This window comes from Thunnus maccoyii, chromosome 15, assembly GCF_910596095.1.
Source record: "Thunnus maccoyii chromosome 15, fThuMac1.1, whole genome shotgun sequence".
Taxonomy (NCBI): Eukaryota; Metazoa; Chordata; class Actinopteri; order Scombriformes; family Scombridae; genus Thunnus; species Thunnus maccoyii.
The window spans coordinates 18012776-18031088 of record NC_056547.1 but is presented as its reverse complement, the minus strand read 5'-3'; the positions used below and the strand labels follow the sequence as shown (position 1 = coordinate 18031088).

Below are 18313 nucleotides of genomic sequence, written 5' to 3'. Positions count from 1 at the left end.
CTGAAGCGCAAGTGCAGGGTGAGATGTGACACATTTGCTCCCTGGTGTGAACTACAGGAAGACCGCCTGACATGTGTGACATCCGCGTATGAATTACCTTGAAGAAATAAGACACATACTGAGAGAAATTGTCTAATTTAAGTCCTCCGTGATGACATGTCACTTTTACTTCTCTTATCACATGAGTGAATTGCCACCTCATGCACTTTCAGCTGTGGAAGTAGGACACATGGATTGTTAACACTTCTCTTATTCACACTGACTAGAAGTGAACTGTAGTCTTTGTCTCCATCTTGTGGTGCATCCATAAAACTCCTGCAGCAACACATCCAGAAGTTTGGGCTCATGTCCAGCTGTCTCGAGTTTCTTTGACTATATACATGTAAGAAACTCATCTCTCAAAATACATATAGTCCATATATAATCTCTTATGTAACGCTTCATGTTATAATACAAAAATGCAGGAGCTGATCCCCAAGAATTGTGTTCAGATCATGACATCCACTAAACTGAGCCTTCAATACAACCCTAAAATATAAAGTATGTTCAGAGAAGCACACAACACCTTGTTTTAATTTTGATAACAAAGTAACCTTTTATTGTATATAAAAATACAAGTTATTTTGCCTTTTTTTGATTAACAGCCTCTGTGTGCTGCAGACCGAGAGAACTGAAGTGCGAGTAGTCATGTCATCGTCTGGTTGATAGATGTTGGCCTGATGAGCCATGTCAAATAAACAAGAACAATTCTGCAAAAGAAACACTTGAATCATGATGATTTAGTAATGCTGTGCCTTATTCCGCTTGTATAACTAGCATGTAGCACGTATATATGCTTTTGAGTGACAGAAACGTGTGCAAGATATTCAGAAAAAAAAACAGTTGAGGCTCAAGTGGGGAAACAAAACCGGACAAATTTCAGTGCAAAATAAGTAATAAACTTTAAATATCCCTGTCGCAAAAAGCAGCATCAAAACATTAACACTGAAACATAAGATATGCATATACAAGCATTCACTGTAGTGTTTGTCTGTGTGTGTGTGTGTGTGTGTGTGTGTGTGTGTGTGTGAAAGATTGTCTATCCATGTTGTGATATGCATTGGGGCTGTGGTGCAACACAGCTGGCTCAGCATCTGCAAAAACACGTGACTGTGCGAATGTGTCATCTCATATAGTGTGTGATGGCTCGTAAGGTGTACAGAAGGGCTGCTTGTAGCCGGGCTTCCATCACTATTAGGTTTGCATGAACCTGCAGGAAAAAAAAGCAAAAAAAAAAAAAAAAAAAAAAAAAAGAGAGAACCGTGTCATTACTTTCAGGTTACTAGGTGACACACTTTCAAGTCCTGTCTGCAAGGCTTCCCTCTCTAATGACATTTAAAAATACAGGGAAAAAAAAGAGAGGACAAGCTGAAATGTCAAATGATTCATCTTGCGTTTGAGAAGGTAGCAAAGAGAGATTACATGCTTAAAATGTCAAACGATTCATTCATTGAGACTGAAGAGTCCGGGTCAGGTGAGTATTTGAACTGGTTCATACCTTTTCAGAGTGTCTGAAGTGTCTCCAGAAGGTGTGGTATATGTGTCCTGTGGTCTGCTCAGGGTGACAGGCCATGGTTTTAACAAACACCTTCAAAGACCGCTCCAGCAACACGTTCACACTTGCGTAGTCGTAATCGTCATATCTGCGTATGTCCGGTGGTAAAAAAAACCCAAAACAAAACGTTAGTGACATAACAGAGACGAAACCCCATTTTAAATATTTAGTTTAGACACTGACCGTATCCCGTAGAGGCAGTGGATGTAGTTCCACAGGGCTTTTCTCAGCGTGTGAGTGTCCACACCTTCATGCATGGCCATCCTGTGGTAGGTTAGGTTGCTCACAACCTGCAATTTGACAGTTTAATCATTAATAATATGTCTATGCAAAGGTTAAGGTTTGATTTGGAAAGTGTTGGGGACATAAATTTGGCAGGAGGTCTGGAAAATAAAACAAAAATGAAAAAAAGGACCCCGCATGCACTTATAATGAGTGATGAAAGAAACTGGTTTAAAACGATGATGAAATCAGCTCATTCCTCTGTCTTTTCCCTGCCTGGCCTCGGCTTTCTCATTTTCTTTTTCTGTCTCTCTGATGTCTGTATTAAAGACAAAGTTGAATGAAAATGAAAAGGAACTCCTAATTTGCTATACAAGTTATGAAAATGAAGGGAACTTCTGATTTGCAATACAACACTAGATAATAAGTTAACTTACTGTTGACATAGACGCAAAGCAAGTGAGCTAACCTTTTACTACATACAGTAGCTACTTACATTTACCAAGAAATAAGACCTCATGTGTCTTTTTCTTGACATCCATGATGCTAATTCAGACTGCTGAATTAAGAGGAAATATTGCAGGCAGTTCAATCAGAAAATAATTAATTGTAAGGTTAACTACAGTAACTCTGTAACCACTCAGATGGGATGTGAAACTGGGGAAGACAGAATAGCAAACTAGCAGCAAACTGGAAGAATTACTAATGTTCTTCCAATAAGTATGATGCCAACATGAGAAGAACAAGAACAGTTAATGTTAGCCGAGTTAAAAGTAAGAGCACAAAATCACCCCACAGCACACTCTGAAACATTTAGTTTGCTAGCTAACTATATTATCTGCTAGTGTTAGCTAAGTATACAGGCTACTAGTATAACGTTAATATGCCTAACTATTGTTGTTTGTACAGTACTAACCTTAGCAAGACTATTACATTTCCTGGTCTGTAGTGAGTTAGCCAGTCCAGGACAGATGTGTCTTTCATATCAATGAACAATCAACATGTTTAATTTGATACAGCTACCATGACGTTATGATCATAGAAAGCAAAGACAGTCTGGATTGTTGTGCTCTATCCTCGAGCTCTTTGTCCTCGGACTAAACACACTGTGCTGTTTCTGATTCATCCAAAGCCAGCTGATGGAAATTATACTTGATTTAAACACATATGCAGCTAATATCAAATCAGTGGTGGGGATAATTTTAGGTAATCAGAAAAGTGGTAGGGACATATCCCCGTGGTCCCTACAATAAATTACGCCCATGTGCCTAATCAATCTGTTTTCTACTAGTAGATCAATTTATATTCTGCAATCAGACCAAGATGCGATGGAGTACTTTAATCAGGTGGTTGCCAGGACGCCCACTTCAAAACACAAGTGTTTTTCTCCACATTATAGAAAATTTTGTCATTTCTGTTTCCCAGTGTGTACTGCTGATCCCTTTGCTGGACTGTGTAGGATAGATAACTATGAATCTTCTATGATAGAGCTTCCCAACCTTTTTTCTCTCCTTTCTTGTGACCCCTTAATATGAAGAAATATCTACTTCTAACCCTTCTTGAGTTCACTTGATTGAGGAGAGATTTTCTCTTCTCAGACTGTTTCTTATGAATCAGGCCTGAAAAGGTAAAACTGTCCAGTATTTCACGAGAAAAAAAGCAAAGCTTACAGAAACATCTGAAAATTTGATGACATTTTCTGTAGCAGAATTGAGTCATCCAGTGACGCCTTGTGGGAACCTTGACCCACAGGTTGGGAACCACTGTTCTACAATCAAATCACCAATGGCTTGTTTTCCTGACACCAAGTAGTTTCACTGCAGGAGTTGTAATGAGCATGTAGGCCCACACCATCTCCTCCAAATCTCAGTTTCTTTGTGCATCACTCACTTAAACTCCCTGGAGCAGGCAGACCTGTCATGTTATCCACACATCAGTGTTGTACCAGCTTATTGGTGTTTATTAGTGTATTTATATTAGGTGAAAGGTGAGAGTACCTGGAATTTCTCATCCAGGAGCTGGCCCATGTCTGGCAGTAATCTGTTGACCAGAGAGTAGCCGTGGTCCTCCCATGAATAGTCCTGCACACATCAGACACCAACATTTACAAACACAGCGCTATGAAACTAAGCACAGACAATAAACAGGTACACTGTCAAAAGTATGAATAAATAAATTGGGAAGGCAAAACATAATCAACTTCAACACACAGAAATGTTCCAAAACTACCTGGGCTCTCATGGTGGTTGGTGACTGCTCTCCTCTGGGGGCAAAGTCCTCGTATGTGAACTCCGGATCCTCCACCAGACACAACACCAGGTCAGGTGGAGCGCCCCGCACCACCGCTAAACAAACACAACAAAGAGGAAGCGGCGAGTAAACAAAAGTGAGCTGAGTAAATGACAGATTGATGTGTGGATGAGCGGGCATGTTTGTACCTGTTGGTATGCTCTCACTCCTCTCCCTCTCAAAGCGAGTGACCATCTCTTCCTGTGTGCACTCCTCCTCCTGCTGCTGCAGCGCCACCATCCTCTGCATCAACACCTCCACCTCCATTGCACCGTCAACCAACTGGGGAAGAGAAGAAGAAAGTAGGACTTCAGGAACTGCATCAACAGTGCGAAACAAGCGGTTTCTTCCACTGTTACTAAACCGGTGTGACTGATGAAACACTGCTGATGAAACAAATACCTCTCTGTCTCTGTCCTGCTGACATTTAAGTTCAGGCCTGTCATGGTGAAAAACGATCACTAGACTCACCTCTTGTCTGCCATCCTCATGAGCGGGACTGTGCGGGCTGTGAGGGAAGTGACTGGGTGAAGGAGGCTGGAAGGTATGACCTCCGACGTGGTCAGGTTCAGGATTTAAGCCGCAGCCCCAGACGAACGAGCAGAGAGAGTGAGCATGTGCCATCAGGACCACAGCGTGAATAAGTTCAGCCAATGACCAGCGAGGCTCTGCTCCAGGACACACTAGTTCCTACAGGACAGAATAAGTTTACCATTATTGCACCACCAAATACAGTGGTGAACAAAACAATATGAACCCCTGCCAATTTAGTGCAATATAATACACCAAAACACAGAGGAGGGCCTCATAAAAGATTCTTATCACAAGGTCCACTTGATTGCATGCTCAAATCCAAACTTAGCTCACATGATAACATGTAAACAATCTCCATTGGCAACTGAGCAAACTCCATCTGCTGAGGAGGGCCAGGAAAATGTGGCTGAAAGCTTTGAAAAAACAAGCAAGTGGACCTTGTGATAAGAATTTTTGTCAAACAGCCAATTTAAAGTCTGGATTGTGGAGGACCGCTGGCATTACATACTGCATATTTTCATAAGTGAGAATATTAAGTACTGGACCATTATAAATTGCAAAACTCATGGAAAGCTCTTGTTTCCTTCCCTTACAACAGTCAGATTCTACAAAATGCTACGAAGAGAGAGATTAAGAGTGTCTGAGTGGGCGTTGTGTCTGACCTGGATGTGCTGCTGTGTGATGAGCCAGGGTCTGTGCGCCAGCAGCTTGTTGAGTGTTTGCAGGCTGCGGAGTTTGGTGGGAGCATGCTCCAGGCCGTTCAGCCAACTCTCCTCCCCGCCAGCGTCCAGGAAACCTGCGCTGTGATGCTGCACCAGGTAGGAGCAGTGGTGTCGAGCTGCAGCCTGCGAAACACGAGGCAGAATCAAAGCTGAAGATTATGAGATGACGAAGACTCTCAATCATCCATTACAAACAAAGCTTGTGTACGTACTATTCTATGCATTCTTCTTCCTTATTTAAACCTGGCACCTACATTACCCACGATGCAACCTGACTCAATTTATGGACTGTACAGATTCTGGTTTGTTATGCTAGTAGCATATAATGTAGCCTGGAGTCACTAGCCTCAAGCAGAGATGTTGAGCGGGCTATAGAGGGCTGGTAACTCCACACCCCCAGATTTTATTATTTTTTTCGTAGTCCTCATTATTCAACTTTTTTAATATATGCAGTAACACTCCCCAACACCTGTTCACACACTGATATGTAAAATCCCCTTTAGGACTAGTCCATGCTCATAAATGTCAAAGGCTCGAAAGTGAAAGCATCACAACTAAACTTCTCCACCAGTAGATGAGGTGAAAGTGTGATGTCTGTAATGTAGTGTGATGTCTTAATGAGTGATGAGAGTCATTTAATATTTATGGGGGGGACTTCAGCAGGTTTTCAGCAGACCTGTTAGTGGTTCAATACAGTGTAATGGCTGCATAATACATGTTAACTTTCTCTTAAGAACAAAATTATTCCATTTCTCATTCTCTTCATGTTTTTGTGTTCCTACAACATTGGCTTATCTTCTTTCCTGACAGTCAGAATTCACTTTTTTGAAATTACCTTTTTGTGCCATTGGAGTGTTTTTTAAATTGACCGACAACCCGACTGTGAAAATATATTTTTATACATACTACTAGTTCCTTGAATGATCTTATTGTTTCAAAAGAAAATTGGGTTTACCAGCAAACTTGACAAGAAAGACATGAAATGCCCAAATGAAAAAGACTAATAATAATAATTAATTATAAACAATAATAATTTTAATAATAATAATACTGAAGGATATTTGCTAGATTTATTTTAACTTTTCTAGACATGTAGAACAAATTTTAATCATTTGATATTGTAAGAATATGTCTCAAATCCCCCTCGTTTAGCGGATAGTCAGTCAGTGATTTTCAGGCACTGATTCAACTTGGCACTGAAACACATGAGTCACACAACATGAGTCAGTGATCTGTGATATAATTCCAAGGTGGAGCACCATTATGAACATGAACGATCACATCAGAAACATCTGGCTGAATTTATGCTAGCTACGGTTTAACATGTCTTGAAAAATAAAGAATAAACAATACAAACTGTAAACTGTAACATATGCGGCAACAAAATTAACGAGAGGTCTGATCAAGGGTAGTTAACGCTCGAGAGCAAACAATAGTCATTATTACCAGCGCTTAGCAACTGGTATGCCTAAATCACACCTAACTCCATTAATTTTATTAGCTGCAGCTGTGTTCACCAGCTATGACACACTGAAAGGGTATGTTGGAGGTGTAGAGAAGCTGAAATGTAGTATTGTCACTTCAATTAAACTAAACATGGGGTTCTTTCCAATTAATGCATTATGCTTCCTCCACTCCCTCCACTCAGTTTGAATCTATTTATTTATGGTCACTACAGCTGATTTGACTGTAAAAGTGGCAGGATGAAAAGAATATTACTGCAATAAACTGTTCTACAAATACTAGCCGAGGGAGGAATAAAGACAATATGATTAGATATGTGTGTGTGTGTGTGTAAGAAGAAACTAATCATAAATGGGTCAGGCAGAGAAAGTGAGAGGGGGTGTTTTTATTTTTGCCTCATTTGACACAATGGAATAAATTAAGATGCAAATAAAAGTGCAGCAAACACACGGTCACTTTAAAATATGTTCCCATCAAGTTATCATGTGGGTTTTTATCAGAGAGAAATTACTTTTTTGATAATATGATTTAAACCGCAGTGACACTGCACATAATGCTAAAAAGTTTAACCAACCAATGGACTTGTTTATAGTTAAGGATAATAGACCTTTTTCACAGCAGACAGTTGACAAAGAAAAGGGGGATCTGGAAAAAGGTCTATGTTAATGTGCATTGTTGGTTTTTTTTATAAAACATGGTGACATATTATTTTGGATGGTGTAAATTTAAAAAAAATGATGTACTCAAAAGCTGTCTTTGTTATAATGATATCTTAATTTCAAAGTTCACTGGCCCTTCTCATGTATTTAACGACTGTTTATTGCATTTAGTTGTAGTTTCCTGTTGTCTTGTGCTATATCAGCTGTAACAGGACAACTAATCAACTAAAGTAAGTCAGCAAATCTGTTAACATCAACAGTTGATGTAGCATAAACATGTTTTATTATCTTTGCAGGGGGCTGAAGGGGATTTTTTAACATATGTCTTCGGGAAAAGCTGACTCAATATTATATTCTCTTGATTGCAAAATAGTCCTTTTTTTCTGAATATTTTTGCAGTGTCTTAAATCAAAATATTTCAGTCGGGGTCGTATTTTCACAAATGTTCATTAGACCATAACTGAAGCTGCTGGTGTTGGATCTGAAAGGAGTTAATAATCATATATTGTGGTTTTCTTACCATGGCAGCGATATAATGTCTCCAGTGGTGGGGCAAAGGGCCGTCCAGCTCCAACAATGCATGCTGGGTCCTCAGGAAGCAGCTGAGGTAAGCAGGGTGCAGCGCCATCACCATGGTGATGTGGTCCACACGACCCAATGAAAGAAAAGATTCAATCAGGATGTCCTGGTCCGTTCCTTCTTTCAACATCTAAAGAGGAAGACCAAGATAAAATACATGTTCAAATCTGACAACTGATTCCCCACAAACTACAGCCACATTCATCTCTTTTGATAATATGTACAATTTAATTCAGGACTTTAATTAACTTGAAAGTAAAATGTTTCTTTTAAAGCCAGAAACGAGCGGCTTTGTGAGGCAGAAAAGCTGATACAACACTCCTACTCGTTCCATTGGAAATCTTGGAGTGAGTCACATATTAAGTCAGCATTTTCAGTCATCAGCTTTGGCAACACATCTTTAGTGTTGCGCCTCTTGATGACATGAAGCAACAAGCACTGCAGTATTGCAGCAGCCAAACTGCTTATACAGCTACTTGGATTTAGAAACTTCCTTTTAACCATAAAAAATTCCATCAATAGAAGAGGGATGAATGTGTGTGAACCCACGATTTCCCTGATAAGGATAACAAGAATTCTGAGTCAAAGTGGAATAAAATTAAAAATAAGTACACTAACACTGAATTTGGTGATTGTTAGCAACCTTAACAGGTCTATTTATTTAAATTATGTTTCTAAAGGAAGGTTATTTATAGTTACAAGTAGCAGAAATACACACACTGACTTGACTGTTTATCATGATGCCAGCTTGTGAGAAATCCAGTAAGATATTGGGATTAGAAATAAAGGACGACTGTATGTCACACTGATTATGAGATGGTTATAAGATGTTTTATCAATGAAAAAAACAAAAAAAACTGATAACCAACGTTGCATTCCTTGTGATCTCACATTACAACATTTACCAAAAGTGGAAAACAAAGAGGACAAGATGACACTTTTAACAGTTCATACTTTTCATAATTAAGCCACTATAATATCTGTAAATGAATAAACTTTTTTATTCAAGTCACACAGGGGTGCACCTGTGTGCTATGTAATGATAAAGGCCTTCAAATGGCCAAAATAACAATTTTTAAAAAGCCACATACACACCTGTTTTGCGGGGATAAAGGCACTTGGGCCTGAGGCCAGAGCTCGCGGTACTTCAACTCCTTGTTCCTAGTGGTGATGAAGACACAGACAGTTAAAAGACATAAGTAAACAGTAGTGAAAAATGCAAATCACAAAGTTCCCAAAATACGCTGTCATCAGTTGCTTGTTTTGTCTGATCAACAGCCAAAAACTTAAAGATAATGAGTTCAGAAAAACTGGAGCTGGGACTTGAGGATATTTTTGCTTGAAAAAATGACTTAAGTGAATCAGTCGACAAAAAATAGTTGCAGATCATATTTCTGGGTCTATACATTACACCTTATCAAAATGTAAAAATGTTTTGAGCAAACAAACTGAACTAATGGGTTAGATTGTCACTGATTCAAACGTATGTTTTACTCTTAAAAACCTTCAACCAGAATATTAACATAGAAGTACTAAAATAGAAAGAATATTTGAGCAGATCTGCAGCTGAGTTTCAACCCCCTTGAACTTGACGAGACCTATTTAGACCGCAGCAGCTGTATTGTATAACAAGAGAGACGTGTTTCATAACCTACAGTCCATACACTCTTCATATTAAAATCCTGCGTTTAAACTCACCGACATCATCGACAACCCGACAGCAGGTCACCACAAAATGAACGCTTGTTATTCTCAACAGATTAGTCTGACTTTTTATTTCCCGGAGCTACAGCAGGCAGTGTCAATGACGCGGGGGGTGTGTCTGGTGTGTTTTTCAGGGCACCGGGAGGGGGCGTGCCCGGCCCACTTGTTTGTGCACACCGCAGCTGAGTCTTGCATCACCTCCTGTAGATCAATGTCTGATGAAACAACCAGCAATCTTGATAGAAAATGATAATGAGCTGTAGCTACGCAGCTCCTAGATGACTATTAATCAATCATTCACCTAATCTTAGAGTTTCCTGATGCACTAAGAAGGAGAGCAATGCTCGTAAAAAAAAAAAATAAGGCAAACTCCTGCCTATTAGTAGCAAATCTGCAGTTTTTCTGTGAATATTTTCCCCTGTGCATCCACCCTCCGTGTTCCTGCTGATGCACAGACATTATAACCAGAGAAGACTGTAACCTTATAGTATAGTATGTCAACATTACCTGTGCAGTCCGCAGCAGCTCCGTGGCTCTCCCCCGCACCTCCTGCAGTGGACACGACCTGGAGAGCCGGAGCAGATGCAGAAGCGTTTGTTTGCTCAGCCGTGTCGAACCGGGCCGGTCCAGATCCAAGCCCACCAGGACCCCCTGGCTCAGCTCCTCCAGAGCCGCTGCCCGCTCCTCTTCGTCCCTGCTGCACAGCCGCGCTAAGCTTCTCAGGGCCGGGCCACCGTCACTCTCTGACTCGGACAGGTGGCGACGTGAGCGGCCAGAAGCGGACACTCGCCCCGGTGATTTCTCTCCATTTGCCCGGCAAGTGAAGCCTGCAGTGGGACCACTGGCCATCTCTTGTCCTGTTACCGGAGCACCTTTAACGCACCTCGGATATGAGTTCACCGCCGCTAGTTAGCTGAAGTATTAACTGACCGCTAGCTACACCTAAACGTTAGTTTCCTTAACTGCCAAACACTTGAGATGTCCGCTGCCTGTCTTTAGCTTAGATAACTGCGCAATCATCAGCTCCACAAATCATTAACGCCGACGGACAACCTTCAAAGCTATCAGGTATTCCCCTTTTCATACCTGGCTACCTGTTAGCCTAGCTGCTGCTAGCAGATGCTGCAAACTGTTTAACAACGCATTTGACGGTGATTCGATAATAAAAAAAAACTGCAAACAAATAATGAGTATTGAGACTGGACTCTCAGACTTGCGCACAATCTATTTTAAGTTTAAAATCTGCTTGTATGAAACGGAAAAACGCCTTTTGTCAGCTTCACAGTTCACTCGCCGGTTTCGTTCAGCTGTTCCGAGCTGAGCAGCTTTTTTTTTTTCTCTCAGGTGTGACGTCACAGTGACGTTTGCGAAACTTTCCACTAATGATCTGCACCACAGAGAGGATGCACACATTACTTTCAATTTTAAATGTTTTTCCTACCATTTGTAGATAATGCTGGGTGCAAAAACCTTGCGCTGATTAACTAACTAACATTTCATCTTTATTTTTTTTATTATATTATGAGGAATGTGCTGGTTTCTGCAGGCAAGCTGGCCTAACCTGCTAATTTTATAGGTTTCTGCACATAAATGCTTCCTTGTGTTATCAAATGTTACGCTAAAACACATTATAACGTCTGATATAAGCTTTCTAAAAATGTACAAGTTTATACAACTACACTTACATGGGACTGTAGCTATGTAAATAATATATTAATATGTGATAAAATGTCAAAACTGATGGCAAATGCCGATCACACTTACCAGAGCCTAAAGCAATGTCTTAAAATGGTTTAATCCGACAATAAGCCTAAAAAGCCTATAGGGATGCTGCAACGAGCAGACTTTTGTCATTTCTACTTGAAAAATTACAAGCTAATTGATTTATCCTCTATGTAAGCCAACAAACTGAGGTCATTACTGTTTATTTTAGCATTACATTACTTCCGTGGCTGCACTCTGCAGGAGTTTTCCAAAAACCCAGAGATCCACACTAGACTACGGATCCAACTTTGTTTTTGTCCTCATGACTACCATCTGGGAAGAATATTAGTACTTCAAAGACTTTATGGAAAATTACAGTAAAGTTGTGCATATAAACATCTGCCATTGCACTCAACTCTGATATTGAATTAAACAGTTTTGCTGGGAACACATGTCAAGCCCTTGTGGTCCTCGGAGACCACATCTTGTAGCCACTGAGATAATATTCTGCACACTTTTTAAAGCTTATTTTTACTCAATTAAAAAAACAGTGCCAAACTAAGAAATAATGTGTGGCTATGTGTACATTTGTGTCAATAATGTTAATTTTGCATACAATAGTTGCACAATCTTATAATATGTACTTCCTGAATCACCTTTATTTAGGAAAATAAAAAACATCAATGGTGTACCCTTATTATCAGACATATATCTTACATTAATTTACCTTTATATATACCATATATAAGATACCTTTGTGTGGGGGTAAGAGAAGAAAGTTGAAGCCTTCACATATGAGGGGAGAGAGAGGGAAACATGACAGTGACAGATTTAAAGAGAAACAAGTGAGGGGTTGATGTGCTTCTCCGTTTGACATGACGAGACACAGACTCTCTGCGGGGAGGGGGTTTGGGGAGATTCAACATTGTGTGCACACAGGCAGCAACAAAGAAAAACCTTTCAGTGTACCGTCACCGTTTCCCTATGAGGGAAGACTTTTATTAACAAACACACAGGCTGGCTATGGAGGATGACCTTCGGAGCGCACACACACACACACAAACACACACACACATACACACACACAAAGGCGTTGTCCCCATGGCAACCGGCGCTTCGTGTCCCAGGAGACCAAGGGTGGAAGAGGTAAGACCGAGAGAGGAGGAGGCAGAGGTGGTTCGGGAGAGCTCAGGCTACAAGCAGAGGTCAGGGTGCACACGCACACACAGGTTCCTCTTCAGTATTTTACAGGAAGTAAAAATTGTTTGTGTGTGTATGTAGGTGGGTGTGCATATGTAGAGGGAAGAGTGGGATGTGAGTCCTCAGACGATTTTGTTCTCCAGCAAAGCGATCCTCTTCGACATGCTCTCTAGTAAGATATTTGTTAAGGACAGAAACAATAAGACGGAAAATATGAAAAAGACATCAAAACACGATATTCTCAGACCGTTTCACCTCTTGTAAAGGATATATTTTTTTGTTAGTGCCTGTAGGGCATCTTCTACTTTCTTTTGGAACTTTACGAGGGAGTCGCATTCGCAAGGGTCCTCCTCTGTGGGAATAGAAAGCACAAGTTCAGCTATTGTTCATTTGTGTATACATAAAGAGTGATCATTGGGGTGTTTATGCTATAATGAGTGACCTTGACAGATGTTAATCTGCAGCTTCTTGGCAATCTGGTTCATTGTCTTGAAGTCAGCAGTGTAGAAGTAGTGCTCTCCAGTCGGCTCGGAGGCAATTTCTTTCAGCTCATCCTCCACTGCATTGCCCACTCCGACAGCATACATCTTGAAACCTGTAACATACAGAGTTCTCTGGTGTAAGTAGGTATTATATAAATCTACTTATACAACACCCGTGCATTAAGAGGTAATCTGTCTTATTCTCACCGTGCTCCTTGGCCTTCTTGGCGGCGTCTCCGATGTAGTCCTGGCTGCGTCCATCTGTGAAGACAATGCCCACCTTGGTGACTCCAGGCCGGGCACCCTGATTGGGGCTGAAGCTGCTGTCTGACAGATAGCGGAGGGCCTGGCCTGTCATAGTTCCCCTCTCCATATAGGCCATCTTCTTCACAGCATCCTTCAGGTCTTTTTTGTTGTTGAAGCGGCCCAAGGGGAACTCCTGCAGGAAGGAGATGGAAACATGACATGTATAACGGAAGGAAGGAAGCAAGTTGATTATTAGGTGACGATACATGTCAAACACACACATACCTGTCTGACTGAGCTGGAGTACTGCACCAGTCCAACATGAGCCTTGCTGTCAGAAACATCCAGCTTGTCGATGATCTGGTTGATCCACTTCTTAACCAGCTCAAAGTTCTCAGGACGCACGCTCTTAGATCCGTCAATCAGGAACACCACGTCTGTCGCTGAGTTGCTGCAAGCTGGTGATGTCGGATACACACATATACGCAACAGAGCGTATTACTCTGGTAGCACAGTGACCATGCTTGGATCAATACCTTTATATACACACACACACACACACATGCACTCACCACTGCAGCTGCGACCATCATCCATGAGGGTAAAGCCTTCTTTGCAGGCACACTTGTATGATCCGGGGCTGCTGATGCATACCTGCTCGCAGTCATGATCCCCAGTGACACACAGGTCCGACACTGTGTGTGTGTGTGCATGTGCATGCAGAACACACACGTACACACACACAGAGACAATATGTGTAGAGGCACACACACAAAGAGAGGGGGGGGTGGGTGGTTGGGGTTAGGAGGAGAGAATGAAACTATGTCAGTTTGAAAATGGGAAAATCTAGCATTGATTTTTAATGATCCACTGTGACCTGCCGCCTTCGCCACCGTCGACCTAAACAGTTTTTAGCATGTGTGGATGATGCATGCATCCAGTGGATCCTTAAAACAAACAGGTGGAAAAGATTGGAGTAGCCTTAAATGGACAAAATACGTTTTGTTTTCGCTTCTGCTTTTTAAATGTGACACACAGGCTCATCCAATAACAATCCAACACTGCCAACATGCAGCTCTGCCCTTGGACGGAGCATCTGCAGCGAGATTGGCTGCTGCAAAGTGAGTGGCAGGCAGCAGTCAAAAGTGCTGCAGACTGGGAGCGCCGAAGGGCATCACTAATTAGACGTTTAATGATTGTCACTAATGGATCGGTAATTAAAGACAGATCAGTCTCGCCTCTCAGTTGTGTGAGAGTGACTGAGGAACAGGAGGGAATTTCATTCCAAAAGGTTGTTCCTGCCCTAATGCCCTCACGCACTGGGAATTTTTTAATGAGTTTCAACAGCTGAATGAATCTTGTTGATGAAGAGCAGAGGACAAAGGGAGGGAACAATAAATTGGAATGAAAAGATAAAAGCCCTGACACCTTACCCTCAGTATAGGGGGGAGGGCAGCAGACAGCTCTCTCCGCAAGGATGAAGGCATGGATAATGATGATGACCCACCCTGAGAGTATTTCTTTTCAGCCATTACTGTCTATTTCTATCACTAACGACTGATCCTTATCTTCCGAAACTGTAAACAATGAATCCAGACAACATCCCTTATCTGTCCCTCTTCCTCTTCCCTCTCCTCCCATCTTACCACAGAAGGCCTCCTGGAACTTCTTGGTCAGCTTCTCGATGACGCTGTAGCTCTCCACATAGTCCACGTGATCATCCAGGGGGTCGCTGGCCATCTGTTTCAGGGTGCTCATGTCCACACGTCCAACACCGATGGCGAAAATCTCAATGCCGGCATCCCGAGCACGCAGAGCAATATCCTTCACGTTGTCCTGGGGACGCCCATCTGTCACAATGATGGCGACCTGTGATGGAACAGGTGCAAAATTAGATGCAAAATCATTATGGGATATGGTGAACTGCATGTGGAACTGCATGTGAAAAATGTGTGTCTGACCTTGCTGATATCAGGAGATTTGACGCGAGCACCCTCGCCCTCACTGAAGGCCACGTTTAGAGCAAACTGGATGGCCAGACCGGTCATTGTTCCGGTGGACAGGGGCTCGATCTTGGTCACAGCCTTAATCAGCCCGGCTTTGGTGCGGTGTGTTTTCAGAGACACCTACAGTTGAGTAATTGCAAGGTCAGTGATATATGAAACAGTTTGAGACATAACAAACACTTTGCTCAAACCACGTGCCTCGTTCTTGACACGGCTGGCGTAGTTGACGACTCCCACACGTGTGGCGTTGGGTCCGACATCTAGACCCTCGATGACCTTGGCCAGGAAGACTTTGACCTGCTCAAACTCTGATGGGCGAACGCTCCGACTGCTGTCGATGATGAACACGATGTCTGTGGGTCGGGTTTTGCACAAACCTGCCGCTACACACAGAGGGTGAGAAAGGTGATTATTATGCAATCATTATCTTATAGCTTCCATAACAACTACTACAACATACATCCACAAAATTATGCGTAAATGGAGATGAAGAAACTAAGGTGATGAAGGAGGGAGAAGGGGGGGGGGGGGGGGATTTGGGAGAAAGGAGGTAGTGAAAGGATAAGGGAGGGCAGAGGGGATGAAGGCTGGTGAGATATGTACGAGAAAAAGTGGGAGGAAACAGAAAAAACAGGATGCAAGGAGGCAACAGGGGCAGAGAGGGGGAAGGTTGAAGGAGAGATGGAGGAATGTTTGGCTAGAACGAGGAAATGTCAAAACAGAAGCCAACTGCTTTAAATACAGTAATGGCTTTAAAAAGGGGTACCTCTTAGATAATAATATTAATAAATTATTATTAGGATGAAAACTGAGCAAAATCGCTGTGGAAGCTCAGAAAAAGTACTTTTTTGTTGAAATTATGATGATATGGATGCACACATTTCTACTTAACAAGCTTTAACTGTTCAGTTGAAATCACACGATGGAGCTACATTATGTGTTCAGAAGACAGAAAACTGATTCTGCCACAGTGTCTGATAATAACAATAAATCTCTACAGGCTCGCAGCAGGTTTTCTGTGTGGGTCCATGTATTTGTGGCCTCGTTAAATTAATTGCCAGCTCCCTAAAAACCTCTAGTGTCTGTGAAACATCACTGATCTCCCTTCTCACCCTTCACCTCTCTCCCTCCCTCCAGTTTTTCCTCCCACCAGTTTCTCCAACTCACACACACGCACACACTTACGTAAGCCCAGAGCACCGGCTCCATCCTGAAACCGCCATCCAAACTGTGCATGCACAGTATTTTCAGCCAACCATTCAACCATCAGAAACAAGACAAAACTACATCTGTCTGTAATTTTAACCATCCAATCCAAACAAATCACTTATAATTCTTAAATTTCCAAAGACACTAAACACTGTGGATTTACGCTCTTTTGCAATTAACTAAATAATTACAGTATTGAACCAATTATTTTAACCAGCTCCATATGACACAGGTTTCAACTAAATAAAAACTGAACTTTTTCCATTCCCCTTCTTCAATATAACTACCTCCGGGAGTTTGTTTCACTCTCTGGTGCAAAAATTGCAAGTGCAACTTGATCAATCACCTGAACTCAGACCAGATGGATACAAGAATGAAGATGGATCTAACTACATAAATAGACCTCCTTCACAGCACCTCTGCCTCAGGCACCTGTTGAGATCAATTGAGCATCATAACAATGATGTCTACACTGAGGTTTTGTGTCTCAGAGTTTAAATGTTTTGAGTATAAGATGTCAGGTATCACACCATCAACAGCTTCTGAGTCCTCACCGGGGTTAACATCAACTTAAGGGGTTAAAGGTCATCATTCTTACCCATGGCAGCGGCTGTGCGGAGGTCCATGGTGGCTTGAGCTCCTATGAGGCCAAGCAGCAGCAGGAACAACGGCGGGGTAGGCGTCATGGTGACAGCGACAGAGGGGCGACAGCTAAACGCGGGGGTCCGAGCGTGTCCGCAGATGGTCCTAAGAGTGAGAAGCCAGAGGGGAGATGGAGCAGGGCGAAGGGAGTTCCAGGCAAGGGGCACGGCCACAAAGTGAGACTGAGTGACTCTGAGCTGCAGGTTATCAATGCAAGTGCTTCACACACACAGACAGCCCCCCTCTTTAGCTCGAATGTGTGTGTGTGTGTGTGTGTGTGTATGTATGTGTGTCTGTGGGGAAGAGAGGGAAATACCTGCCCTGGGAGGACCTAAAACGGTGGGCAGGGAAAGACAAACACACCTTGATATGGGTAGGGTGGACAGGTATGTGTATGTGTGTGTGTGTGTGTGTGTGTGTGTGTGTGTGTGTGTGTGTGTATAGTAAAATTCGTGTTGTGTGTGCGCTTGAGTTCCCTGAGTGTGTACAGTATGAGTGTGTCTGGCTGGGGGTACAGGAGCGGCTGGGGTTTGGTGCAGTGTGCGCACCAGCACAGCCGCCCCAGGTTGGATTTGGCCAAAGCTCAAATAAACACCAACATGAATTCCTCTTTTCTCCCCGTGTTCCCTCGTATAGCAAACACATTTATGGTGCGGAAGTGAAGGAGAACCACCTTACACAGCCTACAGTGTTCGTGCTAGTCTGCACGTTGGGATGTGTGTGTGTGTGTGTGCCTTTATAAGCATTTCTGTATAAATTGAAGTATACAAGCAAATGCCTCGTTTCTTAAGTTCAATTTAGTTCAATGCTCCTGAATTTCTGCATATTTTGTGTTTTTAACACTTGTTTGCTCATTTTCTCACCCATTTCTCCTCTCATCCTTCCTTTCTCACATCTTTGAAGATTTATTAAGCTTCAGCCTGAATTTTATCATATTTTGAGGTCAGTTTTACCACAGAACAGATTACACAAACATACAAATCAAAAGGTAGAAATTCCCTGATTTGCGACCATATCAAAAAACTTCCACTTCAGCTTCCACTAGACTCTTCTTCCC

At 42.1% G+C, this 18313-nt stretch overlaps 2 protein-coding genes across 3 annotated transcripts; both read right to left on the bottom strand.

The window, feature by feature from the left end:
- Positions 1–641: 641 nt before the first annotated feature.
- On the bottom strand, positions 642–11114 carry sesn2 (sestrin 2). 2 transcript variants are annotated; one of them, XM_042436463.1, is made up of 11 exons: positions 10275–11114; positions 9159–9224; positions 8005–8193; positions 5302–5484; positions 4577–4795; positions 4255–4387; positions 4046–4161; positions 3814–3897; positions 1778–1884; positions 1538–1682; positions 642–1249 (listed from the first exon to the last, which is right to left on the bottom strand). In XM_042436463.1, the coding sequence occupies exons 1-11, from the start codon at positions 10614–10616 to the stop codon at positions 1163–1165; spliced, it is 1671 nt and encodes a 556-aa protein (XP_042292397.1). In that variant the 5' UTR covers positions 10617–11114; the 3' UTR covers positions 642–1162. The 2 variants fall into 2 exon arrangements, with proteins under 2 accessions (XP_042292397.1, XP_042292399.1); XM_042436465.1 differs by lacking the exon at positions 10275–11114 and adding an exon at positions 9762–9869.
- Positions 11115–12081: 967 nt separating this feature from the next.
- On the bottom strand, positions 12082–18292 carry matn1 (matrilin 1). Its single transcript, XM_042435727.1, has 10 exons — positions 17213–18292; positions 15604–15788; positions 15361–15525; positions 15046–15268; positions 13972–14094; positions 13685–13857; positions 13361–13592; positions 13114–13266; positions 12943–13023; positions 12082–12843 (listed from the first exon to the last, which is right to left on the bottom strand). The coding sequence occupies exons 1-10, from the start codon at positions 17298–17300 to the stop codon at positions 12794–12796; spliced, it is 1473 nt and encodes a 490-aa protein (XP_042291661.1). The 5' UTR covers positions 17301–18292; the 3' UTR covers positions 12082–12793.
- Positions 18293–18313: the final 21 nt, after the last annotated feature.

What these genes read in the sequence shown, in the direction of transcription:
- matn1 (XM_042435727.1), bottom strand. Translation starts at nt 17,300, where the DNA reads ATGACGCCTACCCCGCCGTTGTTCCTGCTGCTGCTTGGCCTCATAGGA. An exon ending in AATCTCCTGATATCAGCAAG is followed by an intron (nt 15,269 to 15,360) that starts GTCAGACACACA and finishes GTTCCATCACAG; the next exon opens with GTCGCCATCATTGTGACAGA. An exon ending in ACAGGCACTAACAAAAAAAT is followed by an intron (nt 12,844 to 12,942) that starts ATATCCTTTACA and finishes CAAATATCTTAC; the next exon opens with TAGAGAGCATGTCGAAGAGG.
- sesn2 (XM_042436463.1), bottom strand. Translation starts at nt 10,616, where the DNA reads ATGGCCAGTGGTCCCACTGCAGGCTTCACTTGCCGGGCAAATGGAGAG. An exon ending in TCACACAGCAGCACATCCAG is followed by an intron (nt 4,796 to 5,301) that starts GTCAGACACAAC and finishes TCTGTCCTGTAG; the next exon opens with GAACTAGTGTGTCCTGGAGC. An exon ending in GAGTGAGAGCATACCAACAG is followed by an intron (nt 4,162 to 4,254) that starts GTACAAACATGC and finishes GTGTTTGTTTAG; the next exon opens with CGGTGGTGCGGGGCGCTCCA.